Source organism: Patagioenas fasciata, chromosome 8, assembly GCF_037038585.1.
Source record: "Patagioenas fasciata isolate bPatFas1 chromosome 8, bPatFas1.hap1, whole genome shotgun sequence".
NCBI lineage: Eukaryota > Metazoa > Chordata > Aves > Columbiformes > Columbidae > Patagioenas > Patagioenas fasciata.
In genome coordinates, this window is record NC_092527.1 from 27,358,593 (window position 1) to 27,379,207 (window position 20,615).

At 36.0% G+C, this 20,615-nt stretch overlaps 1 protein-coding gene across 3 annotated transcripts in view; it reads right to left on the bottom strand.

Annotated features, from left to right (window-relative positions):
• Nucleotides 1-20,615, bottom strand: part of LOC136104483 (adhesion G protein-coupled receptor A3-like) — a 274,176-nt gene that overhangs the window by 174,774 nt on the left and 78,787 nt on the right. For 2 of the 3 annotated variants that reach the window (XM_065843492.2, XM_071812032.1), the window contains exon 3: nt 2,552-2,623. The exons of the other annotated variant lie outside the window; for it this stretch is intronic. In XM_065843492.2, coding sequence (XP_065699564.1) covers nt 2,552-2,623 — 72 coding nt within the window. The remainder of the gene's footprint in view (nt 1-2,551; nt 2,624-20,615) is intronic. 3 annotated transcript variants of the gene reach the window in all.

The window sequence follows — 20,615 nt, forward strand, 5'->3', positions numbered from 1 at the left end:
TAAAAATGCAAGTTTAAGACAAACACACATACTTTCTATTAGAAGACGTAAATATCTTTCTATTAGAAGAGGTAAACAGTAAGCAAGGGCCTACCTAGAATTCTTAAATGGCTAATGCTTTACTTCTGTCTATGCAAAGTTTAAATACATATGGAAGAAACTCATCACTGTGTGGGGCATAATTTGGGTAGCAAAAGTAAATTTAATCTAAACTATTCAAAACAAGTGCCTATTTCTCTAAGGAGGCACAGAGTAAAACAGTATTTTTCACAAAGCAAAGGCTACATCCCCTTTTTCTCAAAGTTTATTTCAAAGAGTGTTATTTTCACAGTAATATATATGGTGGTGGCTGAAATCTCTGTCTTGTAAAGCACATTTTCTAATTAAAAAAAAAAAAAAAAAAAGCCAAAAAACCAAAAGACAGCTTGCTGCACATTCCTCCACATTAATAAATTTTTTATTTGGCATAATTCAATTTGTAATGTACATAGCTGGTGTTCTTTTTCAGCAGTAACACATTTAACTTACTAATGCTGACTTGTAAAATCGATATTAGAGAAAACAAAACTCTCCCCTGTTGAATAAGCAAGTGGCATAATTTTAGTGCTTCATACATTTTCTGTTTTCAATGTTCTGTGTACCTTTTTAAGTAAATCCTTGAAATAATTCAGTTTCTCTCTCAAATACAAATTATAACAGTTCTGCAAATCATTCACAGAAAATACTTTGATGTTGACAGTTCTGCAATTTGTCTGACTTGCCATAGCCTTATCTCTTGCAGTTGTCCATATTACATCAGCTTCTGCTATTCACAGCATCATTTATGTTTTACATCTGAAATAAGATGGGAATGTAAAATACAGTCTTCAAGTAATCATCGCATCAGCATTCAACAGGAGTTTACCCTATTTATTCCTTTTACTCAACTGCCTTCTACCCAAGAGTTACACAATGAAGGAGGGCAGAGATTTTCTTCTTTATCATGAAACTCCATCAATTTGTAGCAAACATGTGAATCTAGTAATTAAATTATTTCTGTCTTGAGATTGTTCCCAGTGTTACTTGTTCATATCAGTAACAAGGTTTTTTTGGGATCTAGCATGATGAATGTCAGTGTTGCCATTCCTAGCTTGCTGAAGAGTCTTTTCTTCTCTTTTCCCAGTGTCTAATGACATCCTCTTCCTTCCTCCCCTGATCGACCCAAGGCTCCACCTGTGCAATCTTCAGATGTACAGCCCATGACTTGCACAGGTTTCCTGGTTTTCCCACAAGAGGTCAGGGTTGTGTCATTAGAGTGTGCAGCCAAAGCAATTAGCACTCATTTTGATAATTTCAGAGTGAGCAACAAAGTTTCAACCTAATGTTTTTGTTTGTATTAAAAATGCCTATGCTACTCTGATTTAATCATTATTATGCCATTTGTTTTCTATGCAAATGCACTAAGACTTAGTGGCTAGTGTTCAAAAATACTGCTACCTGCATGATCAGAGATGGAAATCCTTAGCTTGGGTTGTGCAGTGTTCCCTGTATGTAGCAGTTAGGGAATTTAACCTCAGAGAAAAGTAGCAAAAGAATTTGCACATTTATTTTCCTGTGGATTTGCATTCCCTCTCATCTAAATCTCCCCATCCCATGAAAACAATGCCTGTTTTCTCATAGGTTTTCTCATTATACAAAAGACAACACACACAACAGCTACGCGGATTTCTGACATGGGCTGATGTTCTGGTCAGCCAGTACTTGGACATTTGGATGCTGTCACTTGGAAAATTATAACTACAAAAGGGTTCATCTCACTTTTCTTTTAAGCTGAGTAAAGAAAGGAGGTCTGCAGTCCTCATGCATTAAAAGCAAAAAGGTACCCTGTAGGATATTAGTAACTTAGATACTGTTACCCTCTAAAAACGTAGTTTAAAAATCAGCCAGGGTTTTTAAAATACCATGAGAACATTTTCAGAGAGAGGAATGCAAGAATGATGGACAGCGAATATAAGACATACGTCTTGTTTCTTCAGAAAAGCATGCTAAAAATAAAAAATACCAAGCAGAGTCAATGTGAGAGGTATGAAAAACAGTAGATAAATTCTAAAGCATGACAAAGTTTCCTTTCTTAGAATTTATTTTATAGACCTGGTCTCTGATAAGAGTAAAGTAGCCCTTACATAATGAAAAAACTTAGTGTAGCAAAAAACACTGTTTACTCGTATTCAAACCACCTAGTTTTGTTTCTGATTAATGCCTATAATGATATATTAGCTGCTAAGTCATTAATTAGGCATGGTTTTTTTTAACTTTGTAGATGTACTTGTTAGGGTGTTTACTGGAGACCAAACAGACAATTTTAAATGGGAAAAGGTAAAAAAATGAGGAAATGAAAAAAAAAAAAAGAAAAAAAAAAAAAAAGAAGGGAAAGAAGAAGGAAGCATGGTAAATTTAAAAAGCACAGTATGCGATTTTCTGTCTTGCTTGGTGGCATATTTGAGTTGCCCAGGGACAGAAATGTCGATACAAATGCAATTTTCAGAATAATTCAAATGGAATCAACACTTACAGGCGCTTCAATTCTGAAAGTCCATGGAAGGCCCCTGGCTCAATTGTGCTGATCAAATTATTCTTCAGATCTCTAGAGAGACATAATAGGAGTAGCAATTAATTTTCACTTTACCTACTATACTACTGTTATACACAAGTAGTGTGAAATGTAATGCCATTTTAACCTTTATTTGTCTTAGCTAAAACCAAGAATATATTTCTTTTAAATAGTAACACCGAAAACATTACATCATTTGCAGATTATAAAAACGTATTTTTCCAAGTAGGATGGTTAGGTTTAGATGTTAAAAAAATATCTGCTTGTTCCAATTCTTCTCCTACTAGTACTTTTCAAAACAATCTTACCAGCCATTCTTGCCCCAGGAAATATGTTTTAACCAATGAGTGAAAAAAATAATCAGTCAGCAAAGCAAGAGCCTTTTAGTTTGCTTATTCATTGTGCTGTGCACTTTACACTTAATAAATTTCTCATTTCCACCTAATGTAGGCAAAGCAGATGACATGTGAGACATACACAGATAGGTCAAGTTTCTGCCCTGAAATACAAGCAATTTCCCATCTTTGGCAGATAGGTGCTTCATTTCGCACTTGGTAACAATCCAGAGGATTGGTTGTTGTGCAGATAAAGAATATTTCACTGGCATTAGTAATCTCATCTGTTCTTGGCACAGTACTTGGGGCCATGACACTGCTCTCAGCTCAGTCCCCACAGAGACTGACTACTGAATTGTCTCAGGACTCTGTGATGTGAATCCCAAGGAAATGCCTTCAGTGCAATTGGATAAGCAGGCCTAGGAGATATATCCTGTAAATTCTTGTAGAGTCAGTGATCATCATCTGACAATTTGCAATTCATAGGGAACGACTGATAGTTGTTCCTGTTTATCAGACTGACCACTTCCAGCACATTACAGTGCATACACTGCTTGACTCCACCAAAGTATGGATGTATCAACAGCCACATAAGTCATCTTATTTATTACTTCTATTTTACTGCAAATATAATGCAAACTAGGTAAAATCTTGGTTGCACTCACTGTGATTGCCCTCAATAGGGCAGGGGTTTGTGGCAAGTGTTTAGTTCACAGTAGGATATATTGTATTTCACTTTCAAAATCATAAATATTTCTGTATTTTGATATACATTTTTGCAGATTTTCTGAATACACTTCCAAAATTTTGTGTGTCATACTCATTCCATTTTAGTGATGATGACGAGTGATCTGTCCCTGACAAAGATTGCAGTTAGGCCCTTAATGGTCAAGTTCAGCTTTCAGCTTGCAACATGCAACACTCAAGAGGTGATAACACATTCTGACTGCTTATGTACAAGATGTTTTGTCTGACATATATGAAACACAGAGCTATCAAATGCATGGCAGATGAAAACTGCAATTTTGGTGGAGAAAGCCCCTGGAATCCCTTATAATCTCAGTTTAGAAAACATATCTAGATATCCAGTAGCTTTGGTTGTAAAATCCTAACTGTCAACAAGGTTCAAGACAATCACTTAGCATTTGTTAAAGTCTACCCAGCTTAAAGTTTACGCTGCACAATTGACAAGGTATGACACACAAGTATCATACAAGTACAATATGGCAATGTCACCTGTCCAATATTTTTAGATTACCATTTTTCCTTCGTTCCAGCTTGCTTTCATCATTAATATGTATTGCTCTTTATCTTGTGACATTATTGGAAAAAAAAAAAAAAAGCAAAGGACCAGGAGAAAGGTAAGAAGGGAGCTATGAAGATTTAGATAAATTTGAAATAAAACAATAGGCTATATTTTAAACCATTTTAAAATGTGAACACTGCAAAGGATACAGATTTAATTATTAAGAGTATCTACAACTAAATAACTTACCTGAAGCTAGAAGAATTTATAAAGATAAGAAATAATATTAGAAACCTTTTTAGCTATGCATGTCTGAAAACCAGTGGTTTAATTTCTTACTGGTTTTACCCTACTTGGTTTTACATATTTCCCAGTTCCTCTTTTTCAGTTGCTGTTTCCACTAATAAACCATTATCTGTTCATTATTCAAATAAAATAAACTTGATAAAATATGCCAGTCTCAGTCCAAAACAAATTTAATGGGTATTACAAGAACTTATTAAAACTGCACCAATTATTCCAGTTGTCCAGTACTAATGTAACTCTTGAACAGCAATGCATGAATGTATGCATGTATTGACACTTCAAGCATATGAATGATGTAGCATAGATCATTCCTGTTCACCTGAGCCACAACGGCAGTCCCTCACTTGTGGCTAAGCTAGTGAAGACCATAAAACCCAGAAGTCCTTTCTTTTCCCTGCTGCGGTGCAGTATGGAGATAAGTATGTTTGTACTGCCTGGGAAAGGGAGTGAGTCAGAGCCCATGAAATTCCCCATAGTCTCAAGAAAACAGCAACACTCACCAGAGGCCCGGAGAGAAAATGTAACGCACGGCGGGGGGAGGGTTGCCAGGGAAAATAAGTGTCAGTTCAGGAGACAGGTAAAGGTGCCAGAAAGGGGCAGAGCTTGGGCAAGGACTTTGATGGTGATTTGAGCATTCACAAGAAAGTTGTACACTCTGTGACTAATTTTAGGCATAGGTCTAAGCTCTTTCCTTTGTCTTGGAAATCACATAAGCAAAAGTATGGCAAAAACGCTGACATCAAGGTTGATGTTTGCACTGATTCTTATCTGGCAAAACAGATGACAACCCCATGGATGACACAGAGAAATTAGGGGTTACAGCCATCCTCCTACGGGTATTCTGCAAATCAGATTTCTTCCTTGCTCTGTTCTCTTCTACTAGATTTGGATGAAAGATTTGGACAGTAGCTGATGTAACCACAAATGAATTAACAGAGTATGATGTTTGTTATAATGAAAACACTAAGAATTAGAAGCAGCTTTGTATTTTTCAAAATTTTGTCGTTAAATATTTTCATCGTAGTTTTGTGATACCAGCAGCAGCTACTAGATTAATCTTTCTTCTGCCTTCATCTGGTCAAGAAATTGTGACAATTCCTTCAGATACTTAGAATTTTCCACACCCCCTCATAAAGAAAATGGTTTGTACAAAACTTCCCCAGTCTCTTCTCCAGAGTCCCATGAACTTGCAAAAACAAGTCAGTATGTCTGGTAAAAGTTAATCTAAGTTAGTGTATTTTCCTTTGATGGTTTAGGATGAGGCCAATGCCTCATTTTTTTAACCTTCAAATACTTGCTGCTAAACAGCTTGATCTACTGTGATTCTGCTCACACCAAACATCTGGGCTTTGCTTTCTCTGGGCAGCACTACTGACACTGTCTTCACGAATGAAGTGTAGTTCCTTTTGCTTGTACAGTATGTTAAATATGTAACTACTCAGGTCTAAGGAAGTTCTTTAACTTGCAAAGCCCACATGGAAAAGATGGAAAGGACATTGTTCCCATCACAAGAACTTCTGTATTCTTTAAACTTAGACAAACAAAACCTTCAACCCATAGACCCTTTGGATGTATGCTGACTTAACTCAGGATTTACACCGGGATATATTTGAAAACCACTGAGAGGCACAGTTCAGAGCAAACATCCACATTTTTAGGCAAGGGAAACTGATGATTGTAATATAATCTTTATATAAATTAATCTTTATATCTAATTAATCTTTATATCAATTACCCACATTCTGTGTTAACTAACAACTTTCTAAATGCTCTGCAAGTTCTAATCGGGTGAAGTGATCATCTCTTATAGCCAACAGTGGTAACAGCTCACAACAAATAGGAAAGACCCGGTATGAGTGGCAAACTCTTAGCAGGGGAGTTTCAATGCCAGTCAAAACAACCAAGCAGGCAAAAGAACTTTCATTTACTGAAATCTTCTGTGTGCTAGTTTATGGAAACTCTACTGTTTCCCCAAAACTTGTAACCACATAGCAAAACAACAGCATAATCTCAAACTATCACCTACACAAAGAAAAAAGGCCAGTTTAACACAAGTAGAAGCCAGATCATTTCACGGGAAAGTGTCCATCAGTTGTACTGTCCCAAACAAAGACATCTGGTCTCCTTATTTTGGAAATTACACTTAGGTAGGTCATTTTAGAAAGGATATTCTCAGAAAATTGTAGATTATTATACTGCCCACAATCCTGGGACTTTCTTACCAATTAGTATTATTCCATAATGTTTCCATATACCTCTGGCCTAACAAAAATAGGTGTTCTCTTCCTTGTTTCCTTGGAAACTAAAATGTCATTGAAATAAATAAATGAAATTATCACAACTGTTAACCGTTTACAATTCTTTCTCCTACATTAGAAGAATCTATTTTCTTGCCTCCCACTTGTAATTTTTACAAAAATACTTTTACAAAAATATTAACTTCTCCTATTTTCTAATTTAGCAAAGACTTTGTTATATTGAAGCCTTATAGCATCAACTATAGGATCAGCTTTCACTGGGCTAAATAAAGAAACCAGGATAAATTTGGTTTTATGTTTACATTTTTTCCCCAAGAGCTACTGCTGAGGTTTGGCAAAAGGTCATGATCCAAGGCACGCCAAGCAGCAGCCCAGCCTGGGCCACACACATGCACACACACATATATACCATGCAAATGATCTTTATCAACAATCAAAAGTAAAAAAAAAAAAATAGGAAAGAACCTTTGTATCATAATATTGAATGACCACAGTGTGACCCAGTTAAAGTCCATAAAGAAAGCATTTTCTAACTAACAGTTATGGTTTTGCTTCATTTCTGATGCAGCATTCTAACTTTAAAGTATCTATTCTGAATCTGAATGACGTGTCATTAGTGGTGTGGGTGTATATATCTAGTGGTGTGACCTGAAAATAAATCAAAACCAAGTGCCTTGCACACGTACAGATAGATGGAAGCTACATGAAGTTAGCTGTAGTCATAACAACTGCAGGACTTGTACTAAAGCTGCACAGCTGCACAAAAATAAAATACTACAATATTTATTGAAATACGTTTCCCCTAATCTTATTACAGTTGCTAGATATACTTGCTGCATGATACTCTGATCTTCACTAGACCTGAAGAGTAAAAACAAAAATTTGGCATGGACTCTGTTATCATTAAAAAGTAATCTCAAATGATTACAAGTAAGTTAACAGAAGAGAGTTTCCTTTTCACTTACAGGTGTGAACTTACATAAATTACATACAATAACCATTAAGCACTGTCTTCCTACATGTATGTGGAAAATTTGCATTTATATGCAAATAATAGTCCCACAGGTAAAAAACCTCAAGACTTCTTATTACAAAGCATCACAAGCTGCTGGGAGTTTATCATTTTGCACATTAATCTTTAAACTGACTTTTACTTACTAAAGATATTTAAGAGGAATAACCTCAACAAAAACATCTGACTTAAGGAGGGAAAATCTGTGTTTGAAATATTCACTTCCTGATGGCTTAGCTGAGAGGTAAATGAAACAAGATGAAGAGGCTACTAATGGGACTTTAAAAGAACATGTAATGGCAGCTCCAGGCAGCTATCAGACATCTTCTGTGGCCAAATACCCGATTATCTAAACGTGTTCTTGAGATTCTTGATACTTCAAGTTCACAGTATGCACTTACACAGTATAAAGCATAGTGGGGAAAATAGCTAAAACATACACAGTCTATTAACAAAAGCATCAATTTATCTTAAACTACATTCTGACAGTTTGGGCATTTTGTATCAACATCTATGCCTTCAGACACTCCAGATTCTTCCCCCAACTTACAATATATGTACTGTAGATATTTTGAATACATATTCATATCAAGAACGTTCAACTAATTCCAGTACTTCGTTCAAATTCCTGACATTGAAACATCTTTCATAAAAAATTATAGGCTGTATTAAAAGGACATCTGTGTTTAGAAAGCTGTCATTATGGTGCTGCAAACTTTCCAAAAAAGCTCTGAGAAGAGCAATCAGTTGTTGAGCAGACGCCAAATACCAGTGAAATATGACTGACTTTCCACATTTTGCATATTATTATGAAACAACGGGGGAAAAAAAAAGTCTCATCTTCCACTTCTTTCTCATGTGAAATAGGCCAGTTTAACTAAATAGCACCTTTGTCCAAGAAATGAATGCAGACTCAGGACTGTTCAAGAAGATTCAGTTTTAAAACTTCATCATGATAATGGTGGTAGGAAAGAGGCACAGCCAATGACAAAAAAACACAATTAGCACCTATCCCGCAGCCATGATAGCGACTATCAGGGTTAGCAGTCCTGGATACGTGAACAAAGAATCAAGATGATATTCATAAAATGTGTTTGAAGACAATTCAAACGCACCCAGCTGACTTAAGGAGGGAAGTGTACAGTGTGTATCAGCAGACAGTTACTCTATTATACTTTGATGGACTCAAAACTTATTTTCATCTTCATTGTTGGTGAATGCATTGTCAGTTGCACTCTGCAGAGTGAGAAACACACAGGTTATGCAATATCCATTACCTGGTATCGTCATCAATAACTAAAGTGCTCCCATGAATCTCCAGAGCTTTTTTTTTTAATGCTGAGAGTGAATATTTAATCTACTTTCCAGAATCAGAAAAGTTATGATTTTGTTGTAGTTAAGTTTCAAGACATAAGGATAAATGTTTTTTTAGATCATTCCCACAAGATAATAAACACAAACGCCTACATAAACATGGACAATAATTGTCTGCCTTTGCAGACACAGGCTACAGGTCTTTTTTTCATTTAACATGTTAATGCAGGTTGTTTGTGCATTTTCCTTTAATTTTCTTTTTAAATCCAAGCCATTACTGGTTGGATTACCTAAAACAATAGACACAATAGACCCTAAGGACTGGACAAAAAACTGCTGTTCGTTCAATGATCAGAAGTTTCAAACCAGTCACTTGATAGAAATGATGATAAACAGAACAATAGAAAGGTCATCACATTTTTATTTTTTAATTTAAACATAATGACTCATTCACATCAAATGTGCTGTGATAATTTGGCAATTATTCATTATTTAGGAACATATCTAAAATTGTTAAACAAAGTGCCAATAATGACAGTTGAAAGAAAACAGATACAGGCATTACGGCAGTTTGCTTGTTCAAAGTATTCTACAGAATGTTGTATTTCATTTTAATGGTAATAATTCTAGAACAAGAACATAAGGCTCAGAGTATTTTAATTGAAGCAGCAACATGTCAAAAAAAGAAAAGTGAGTAAAAAGCTTGGTAAAGCAGTATAAATTCTAGTTTCTTTGTAAATATACCATCAATCAATCAGAATCTTGGATGAGGATGCAAAGACCTTGTACCTACCTTGAGTTTAGTGTTTTGCTATTGATAGCTCAAATTAAATGCATTTTCTAATAAAGAACAATAATCTATGCTTTCCAGGTACTTTTTCTTTGGCCTGTTTTCATGACAAAAAATATCAGTAAAATATTCAAATTCCAAACACATAATTATTCATGTATATGTTTTCTTTTCCTGGAAATTACCAGAGAAACCGAGGCATATGATAGGATCACCTTGTGTTGGAAATTTATTGGCTATGTGGGTGCAAAAGCACATGCTTGGCAGATCTAACCTGGGGAGTCAAGATGGAGTGGCTGTGAAACCCAGCAGAAGGAGTCCCATGGATCAGTTCCATGGGGCTAAAACAAGACTGAAAGGTCAGAAGCAGTAAATGTCAAGGGAAGCACATAAAGTGGATTTTGGTCTCCACAGTTTTGCAGGCAGCTCTGCAGTGTCAGCAGAAAATACCTCAATGAGTGCTGGCACTCATGTTCCAGCGTACAGCAATAGATTTGGCGCAACCTTGATTACAACAGGAGAGCTTCTTTCTATCCATAACTATGTAGAGACGTGACAAGCTCAGAAACCTTTAGTGGCTGAAAAGAGCCAGAGGCCTCCTTAATTTCTACACCCACTGGGACTTCTCTGTGTGTTCATGCCTAGAAGTTAGGTTTCCTTGGGTTAGGTTTCTTGACACATTCTCCACTCCTTTTGACAAAAGGCTAACCAAAGCATTGGGAAGGGGCTTGGGGGAGGGATGGCAGAAAATCAGTTCTGAGCTGGAACACAGGAGGTTCCACTAATTTATGAGAAGAAACTTCTTCACAGTGAGGGTGACAGACACTGGAACAGGCTGCCCAGGGAGGTTGTGGAGTCTCTTTCTCTGAAGACATTCAAAACCCACCTGGACACCTTCCTATGTAACCTCACCTGGGTGTTCCTGCTCCAGCAGGGCAATTGGACTAGATGATCTTTCGAGGTCCCTTCCAATCCCTAACATTCTGTGAATTCCAAGCTGTGGGAAAACTGTTTGCAAAGGAAGTGAAAAATGAGGGAAAAAGTTTCCTCTTTTTTTTTTTTTTTTTTAAATGAAGTGCACAGTTCAAACAAAAGCTTTCTACTGAGAAGGTGTAGTAATTGTTATTCCACATTCTAAGAATGTGTTTATTTGCCTCTTACAGAGTTCTAGCAGTACGTGTTCAACATTCTTAGGTCAAATTTAAAACTCTTAAATCACAGTTTAACAGCATGATTACAATTTTGAAAATGAAATATTAGAAATTTATCCAGTATTTTCAGAAGTGCATCTGAATTAATTGTCCATAACGAAGTAGAGTGATTAACATTTTTATACCAAACTATCAGACATATCATGGAAATGAAAAGTTGTTTTGTTAGCTCTGAGAACTATAAAATATACAAACCTTTGTATCATGGGGTTTCGGGTGTTTTATTTTTTAAAGGAAATGTCTGATTCTTTTTCTGTTACTAAATCAATATTGACTTAGCAAAATACAAGCACTTCTTCGTTGAATTTCAGTTTGAACTTCAGAGAAATATTTTCTTCCATGGCTTAAAACATCCAAAGAAACGAAGAAATAATTCCATTCTTAGCTGTAAGGTAAGTACCCGCAGATGGCCCACCGATTAGCTTAGAGTAGTTTTGAGCCAAAAATCAGTCAGTTTACTAATCAATGTAAATCAATAAAATATGAAACATTTTTCTTATACTGTTTATTTTATTGTAGTGTTTTCATAAGACAGAAGTAGAACACTTCTAAAAATAAGATTCATTGATAAAGTGTGAAGGAGGGACTCCATCTTTCTGCCTGCCCGCTACTTCTATTTAGCCGATGGGAGATGGACAGGACAACACTGCAATAACCTTCACCCATCTCCAGGAGCAACTATACTCAAAGCCATTTTTCCCATTTACCTGGGTCAGGGCAATACCCAGACACATTCCAGCATCACCTAAAGCAGGAAGACTTTTCCAGAGAATTTAAACTCTCAATAAGAACTCTTTTAATTATAACAGCATAGGATTGTCTATAAGCAGGTTAGCTCAGAGGAATTAAATCTTGGTGAAAGACTGGTCTGGGAACCATTCCGGTAAGCCGCTGTTTAATATATAATAAACTGGGGCTTAGGTAATAACTTAAACAAATTTAAGTAATTTTAAAAACAACCACGTGTGCCAGTAAGAAGGCATGCAGACTTATCTTCTCCTACAGAAATCAGGGTTAATGAGTACCCTCTTCAATGCCTCTGAAGAACTACTTCAAGTATTTTTACTACATAGATTTTACATTTGTGCTTTCCTCCAGATGCTTGCAGAATTTTTTAAATACTTTTTGTTAAAATTTAATATGAGATACAGATAAATGATAGAGCGAACTAGAAGGTTGAAAAGTAAGGCGGATCTATATAAATGTACAATTTCCACATATTCTTTAGCTCCCTGAGATATACTTGATATGCTATATGATGCATATGTTGTGAGATTTTCAAGTAATAATTATTTTAAACAAACTGAACAAATTCTATTTCTTCTACCTCAAAACTGTCAGAGTAATATCAACTTCAAGCCAAAACTTCTATAAAAATAAGTTGGCACATATTTTAAAACTTGTTCCTGGTGGTCCCACTTGAAATATTCATTTTCAGTTATTTCCATGTTTTGTTGGGGTTTTTTGATAGTGTTCCAGACAAAATCAGAGTTATTTAAAATGAATTTTCTTTTGTTTACATAAACATCTCAGTTATTCTGCTCCAGCATATGCAAAGATAATTAAAAAAAAAAACAAACAAACAAACAAAAACAACACAGCCATAATAACACACAATAGTAGCTGGAGCCGCAGGAACACCCACAGGTCTTCAAGCTATGGAAGTATACCAAACTATGAAGGGAACAGGAAAGGAAGCACAAAAAAAGGATGTGGGGAAAGAAGGAGTATGTTATTGTTGGAGATAATTATCACTGAACGCTGTTAGATACCTTTCGTTCAGTTAGATACCACTTCCTTTTATATCCTTCTCACCACACAGAGTAATAAAACTTCTTTTCCCAGCTTGTTTTTCATACCTTCATTCATGGTGTCTATTATCCTACCTTCTTCATGTTGCCCCTTCCTCAGCCCCTCAAAAACAGTGCTTTGTTCCCACAGTCTTCCTACATAAGGTCAGGGACCCAGCTATTCTCTCCCACAAATAACTAATTTTATTCATCAAAATCTCTTTCAGGCATGAATGGGGCAAGAAAGCCCACAGGTACTTTGAGGAGCCACAACTCCATTTCTCTGTCTGCTGCCTAGCCTGCTGTGCCATGCTGGTTTCCTAACATGTTGCTTCATTTTAAGTTAGTTGTGGAAGTGAATTGAGGACTGCTTTTCTCAATAAAGTTCACATGTTCTGTTGAGAATAAAAGCATACAGAGAGCAGATTCAGCAGTAACAGATATCTCACTTTAAAGCTCAGAATCATGCCCATATACGATAAATACTAATGCAATTATTTTACTACCCAAAAAACATAGTTAATACCTTTCAGTGCTGTTAGAGCTAGAAGTATTGAGAAAAAAACTTTGGTGGCACCAAAAGCACTTTATGGCAGCTATTTTAACAGATGTATTTATAAATTTGCATTTGATACATCTTAAAGGATGACAGCATCTGACACAAATCATGTGTTATCTTAATGAAATCATTAGATAAAATGTTAGATGAGTATATTAAACAGTTGAGATGGCTGACTATACATCAGACTAACTGAAATATTTGTGGTCCTAAAGGGAAACCTAAGCCTAGATGCTCATCAATTCAATCAAGCGACTTCCTGAAATATAGCTAAATTCATGTTACACTGTCCTGGTTTCTGTCAGGATAGAGTTAATTTTCTTCCTAGTAGCTGGCATAGTGCTGTGGTTTGGATTTAAAATGAGAACAATGTTTATAAGACACTGAAATTTTGGTTGTTGCCAAGCAATGTTTATACTATGTCAAGGACTTTTCAGCAAGGAGGCTGAAGATTCACAAGAAGGTGGGAGGAGGTACAGCTGGGACATCTGACCCCAAGTGAGCAAAGGGATATTCCATGCCATATGACATCAATGCTCAATATATAAAGCTGGGGGCAGAAAAGGAAAGAGGAGATGTTCAGAGTGATGGCATCTGTCGTCTTCTCAAGTAACTGTTACAGGAGATGGAGCCGTGCTTTTCTGGAGATGGCCGAATACCTGCCTGTCAATAGGAACTAGTGAATCAATTCCTGTTTTGCTTTGCTCACGTGCATGGCTTTTGCTTTACTTATTAAATTGTCTTCATCTCAACCCATGAGTTTTCTCGCTTTTACTCTTCTGTTTCACTCCCCAATCCCACTGGAGGGTGAGTGAGTGGCTGTGTGGCACTTAGGTGCCAGCTGGGGTTAAGCCATGACATACATAAATTAAAAAAAAATTGTAAAAATCATCCATGATTTAAACAACTCTATAAACTAACTTTTCTAGTTAGTTTATTTTATATTCCTGTCATTTATGACCACTAATATTGACTTTTTATGTAGAACACCTTATAATTTTCCTAATGTGCAATGCCCCAATAAATCTATTCATGACTGTGCTATAGCAAAAACAGTCTTACTGTCTAACCAACCAACTTGTTCAACTATACATGTAACAATTTATACTCCAACAAAACAATTACGTAATAGCAAGTGTACAGGCAAAACTCCTAAGAAACACTGCAAAATGTTTTCACACACCTGCGTTTTAAGAGGTATATAAATATAACTCATTACAATAAGAACTCTTACATGTAGTAAACGTGTCTAAACTACGCTATGATTTAGATGTTTTGCCAAAAATAAAAAATCTTCCTAAAATTATTATCCAGTAAAATGATTTATTGAACAGATTATGACCATCACTTGCAAACAACATTCTTACTTCTACAGGCCTGTTATGAATTGCTTAGATACTTGAATAGTTGATGTAATATAAATGACTATATAAAGGCAAAAATGCCTTTATTATATGAGAGACATAAGGAACACAAAGATAATGACCATTACTCCAGTAAAATATGATGGCATAGAGAACTCTTGCAAGTATTTCAATTGCATACTACATCCAATTTTAACAATTTATTACTGATCAAGTCAAATTAAACTGTGTATTCCAAATGTCTCCTGCATCTCTTCATGAAAGAAACTTTCACAGATAAGGCTTTATTAGCCCTTCGTAAACGAAGCTTTATATTACCATACATCAACAGGACTACACGTTTCTTATTCTTCAAAGTCTCAAATATGACCAACAGAACAACATCCATCTACGGAAAATTTATAAAGCACTGTAACATTCATTATTTTACATTAATTTAATTTAAAAAGATTATTTTATTTGAAAAAAAGTATTTACTGTTTAGCATGGAATTTGCATCATAGTATATAAACCTCTCAAGTGGTCTTCTGCAGAAGCATCTCTCCACAATGGCTACTTCACTTGTGAAGAAAAAAAAAAAGCTGACCTTGGACCCTGATGTGTCTCTCTCTTACTCAAAAACACTAAAATATTTCTCCCTACAGGAGAGATTTATTAATGGGAAACAATGCTGCTTCAAGGTAGCATTTCTTTTCTAAGTTACCATTGTTTCCAAGGAATTCCAAACCTTCTCAGCTAACAACTCCGTGCTTCACACTGATTTCAATTCTAGGTAACTGCAAATTAAAGTTCACTGTTAACTATCTGTGAACTAGCAGAATCTGACTTTTATTATAAAAGATGACTGTGTCTTCATAACAGATGGCCTCATATGAAACTGGCTTATCAGGGAGCAGGTCACTCTGGCTCTTCCTAGGTCAATATCAAATTTTGAATTCATCCTTTTCCTGAGAACTCTGAAAATAATTCAGCTCAACAGATCACAAACAATTGTCAGAGAGATGAATAAATAATGCATATGTTGTTCTTTGGAGATTCTTCCTTTTGTAGGTTTTTTTCATTTAGCCAATATTGAGACATAAAAAAATCTGCTCTATTTGTACAAGCGGTATCGGTGAAGAATGGTGGGACACAGCAGTCGAATCAAGTAAAGTATTCACAAACAGGAGTATAAACATTTCTGAAAGAAGCAGGACTGGATAATCTCTTCTTCAAATCAATTGACCTGAATGGCAGAAATAATTTTCAGCACTTTGAAATACTCACACCATGTCAAACTCAGAAACAATTTAATGCCCAACAGAACCACTGTAATATATGCTGGCCACCCGAAGCATGACAGGAAATGTGTTGGCCCAGATACAAAAAAGCACTTAGGCTGTCTAAAGTGAAACTTAAGTGGAACATAGGTACTAAGTAAAAAAGCGCAACTTGCAGCCCCTTCTTCACCTCCTCCATGTCCGAATGGCTGCAGGTACCTTAGTCTTCACTTTTCACATTCCTGAAGCACAGAAATGATGCCAGGCAAGCCAAACACCTCAGAGCTGCTCTTGTACAAAAGCTCTTTTGGGATGTGCAGACAAGACCTGCTCACCTTGTGGTTCTCGCAGGGCCAGGCAGGCTAAGGGGATGCATTCAACAAAGCCACAAAAACAAAGCACAGCCCAGTATCCCAGAGAATGGTAAAGGGCTGAGAAAGTGTTGCCATCCATCTTTCTATGACAACCCAGCAATTAGAGCTGGAGAAATGGAAGACATTGTTCCAGCACTGTCTTCGCCCAGAAGGGATGTATGCCTACATTTAAGACACACAGGAGCTGAAGAAACAGACAGGAGTCTCTGTTCCCTAATAACAGTATTTCTGTATTTTATCAAATGAATGTTTATAGCAAAATCCATTCTCTCCTTGTTGATGAAATTCCCTTGGCACTTGGCCACTTCTTTTTTTCTTTCTGGCCCCATAAAACTTAAATGCTTGGCTGTGTACTGGCACAGCTCCACTTCAGCCAGACCTACATCCCAGTTAATGACTTTCCCACAGAGGTGTGGGAAATGTGTGATGTGCTCAGGCTGAGAGGCTGAACCTGAGTCCTCATCTCAAGCAGATACTCTAGCCAGAAGGCTAGTACAGAAAGAAAAAAAGCAAAATCACTTTCTTTTATGACCAGGTTTCAAAAGAAAATATGGAGTCAGTTATGCCTATAAAGAGAAATGGCTCCAGAAGAACTATTAGGTTGCAAATCCCAGCCCCACCAACGCTTCTAAGGCTGCACAGGAAAAAAAAAAATCATGTCACGCTTCAGCATTTCTGGAAGTCACTTTGTATCTGTCTAGTCCCTTAGCATGATGGTTGGTTTGAATCCTCTTCTTACACAACTAATTCTACCCACTGACTGGTTAAAGAGCTTAGGTCTCCAACAAATAGATGGGAACTACATTTTGAAAGCTAAAGATCTGTGCCACACAGGACAGTGCTCAGAACTACTAATTCTACTATATCTTGTTTCTGATGGGAGCCTTAGTGACTTCCTCAGCTAGCAAGCTGCTAAATTTTCTGTTTAAAGGCTGTATGTATTATTTACTACCCATTTGGCTGGGGTTTAGCTTGTTTTTAGCCTTTTTTTCAGATGGCTTCAAAGTAGGCCAAGACTAGAATCAACTTTATTTTCAAACCAGCATGCAGAAAAACAAGACAGTATTAGCAAACTGGAGCTGAGAGCATAATTAATGTGACACGTGCTCCCTTCCAACACAGACTGCTAAGGAAAGCATTTGGGATTGCAGCTCAAAACTCTAAGAAGTAATGGCACAGTGCAACACCCCTAAGAAACACTGCAGGCAATACTTTGAAAATCAATCACTCTTTTTCATTCCAAAAAGACACAGAGCATAAGGCTAAATATGATTTTGCATTTCCTTTCCCATACAGAGCATTAAAAAAAAAATAATTCTGGAGAACAGTTTTCCTGTGCAACAATATACACTATACAATATGTCTATATTCCACTCTTATCCCTTCCCCTCTGCTGAAAAGTGGTGGGAAAGGGCAACTCAGAAAAAATGTCATCCCATATCTGTCTCCCACTCAGCACACACTAACCCAATTCTCAAAAATATCATCACAGTCTTACAGCTCATTACATTCGGCCGCAGGATGAGAACTGAACTGCACCACTAAATGTGCACAGTTTGTGTTTACCAGCAAGAACACTGTATGTAGTGTTGCTTACAATATACCCCGTAATACGGAAGCATTCTTGTTGGCAGCTTTGACAATTTATCTATTCATGTAAAAGTGAAACAGAGGCTGCTTTAAAACTGTTGCTCCCTGTTCTAATGGCAAAAGAATATTAAAAACTATCACAGTGAAATCTCTGTTGCCATCAAAAGGTCATTGGTTCAACAGACAAACAACCTAGTGTTAATGATTTAACAAAACATTTTTCACACAGATTACATGCTCATCCATCAATATTTTTTACATCAGGAAAATAAAGATAATTTACTTTAAAAATGCGAATTACAAAGAACTGGTGTAAATCAAATACAATGCCTAAGTAATTTGGCTTTTACCTAAAGAAATTAATTAAAAACACAATTAAAAAAGCAAAAAAGTTGCCATTGTTTGGAAGTAGGCTCATTAATGGGAGAACTGTCCTAAAAAAACTAAGAATGTTGTTGTACAATTTGTTCAGCAGTCTCTTGATTAGAATAGAGCTATATGCAGTCAAACATACAAGTCTGGATTTCTTCACTCCCTTGTCTCTTTTTTGAGCATATACGTACATGAGGGAGAGAAGCTTAGAGTTTGATCTTGACTTCATGAAAGTAAATGTCCACCACATTCCTGCCAAGTAGTATATGAAATAAAATAACATTACTTATTATTTCAACCATTCTAATTTTGAGATAAATGAAACTCACACAATAACCAAGATAGTAACAAACAGTTAAGTCTATTTAACTTACTTCGAAAATAATTTTTTCAGCTCAAGAAAGGTATATAAAGATTATCCTGATTTTGAAATTGTCAGCATAATAAAAAAAAAGCATATGCATATATCTACTGTGGAATGTACAGAACCACAAAATGAGAAGCTTATTTCTTTCTCTAACTGGAAGCCTCAAAACAAAATATCCCCCACATTTTCTGAAAATAAAAGTATATTTGTAAATGTGCATTAATAACATAATAACCTCAAATGCAGGCTCCATATTGTTTTAACATTATATTTGCAATATCCAGCACTATTTCTGATGTTACAATATATTGTATTGTTTTCAAGTAATTAAAATGTAAATAATTTATCAAACACATACCATCAAAAATGAAAACGATAACAGAAATGTTCTTATGCATGCTTCAAAAATATTTTGCAGATAAAGTGAAAACTTAAAAGTTAAACACCAGGAAAACCCATCATCATCAGACAAATTTAGCAGTTTTAGTAACAACCGTGTATGTATTTCTCCATAACCGATGATGAAAACACACTTGTTTATTATGTATGAAATATAAGATTTATGGTGTATTTAACTATCCATTTTATTGCATCTAAGTGCTGGGTTGATGACTGCTGCTATTAAAAATAGTGAGTATCGAAAATGTTGACAGTTAGGTGAGGTTCTTTTTTGTTTTGTTTTAAATGAAGGCTCATCTCATGTAGAGTAGAGCTAAATATAGACAGTCATTCTAACTCTATGTAACGTATGGGTGTCTGATCCAAAAGAATGTTAAACAGGTAGTATAAATTTAAAATCATTCCCTGACATACTGCCTGCAAGTGCAGAGAGCAACAGAATAAGGTAATAATACAAAAAGTGATTTCCATAACCCAGTAGATTCAAAGTGAGTGTGAACTGAGCTGTGCATGCTTTTCAGTAGAGGATTTTAATTGTCTGGTGGAAAGATACTGGAATAACACATTTCCATCTGTGATTTTATTTCCCACTTTTGTAGTTTGATTGTATCATTAATGTAGGACTTTTTCAGAAGGTATCATCCTGCTATTTTTCTAGAAACTTTTGTCAACATTTGGAGTAAGTTGGTACTCTTGATTTACTAACAGTATGAGGTAACACTAGTCTTGTACAAGTTAACTGTCTAAAAACGCAGGTCTAGATGTGACTAAGCACTGCCACAATCTACCAAGTTGATAAATCTGGCCATTTATATGTAAGTAAAATAGAGAGGCTGACATCCAGAACAATTTCAGCAGCGGGTTCAATAAGATTTGAACTAGAAGTATCCTTGTACTTTTGTATATTTTTGGCTCAACAACTTGTTTCCAGGAATGACAACAAAAGAAAATATTTTATATTTATCTTACAGGAGCCTCCAGCAGACCCCAGTCAGGGCTGGAGCTTCTTTGTGCTGTGTGCTTTTTTCCCATTCTTGATACATATAGAATGACTGAACATAAACTCACCCATATACAATCATTTGCAGGATTAGCCACAGATGTTATGTTCCCTGCCCTAAAGAGATCAGAATAAAATTCACAGGGGCTTTGTCACTGACCTCTGAAAGACCAGAATGAAGTCAAAGAAATTCTCATCTTACAACTATTTCAAATGCAATAGAAACACAAAGTAGCTGTTGAAACAAAACTTAAAGAGAACATTATTTAAACAAATGAAAATGGCCCAGACTGCTCTGATGTTGGGGGAGTGTTCATTTTAGGCTAATTGTATAAACTCTGAGCATTTGCCTGGGCACAGACTCTTCATGATGCTGATTCTACTGAAAAGCTCTTTCCCAACCCATCTGTTTGTTCTGACTTAGCTAATGTATTTATGACACCAGCATTTAAGGATCTGCACAAGATTTATAGGCTACC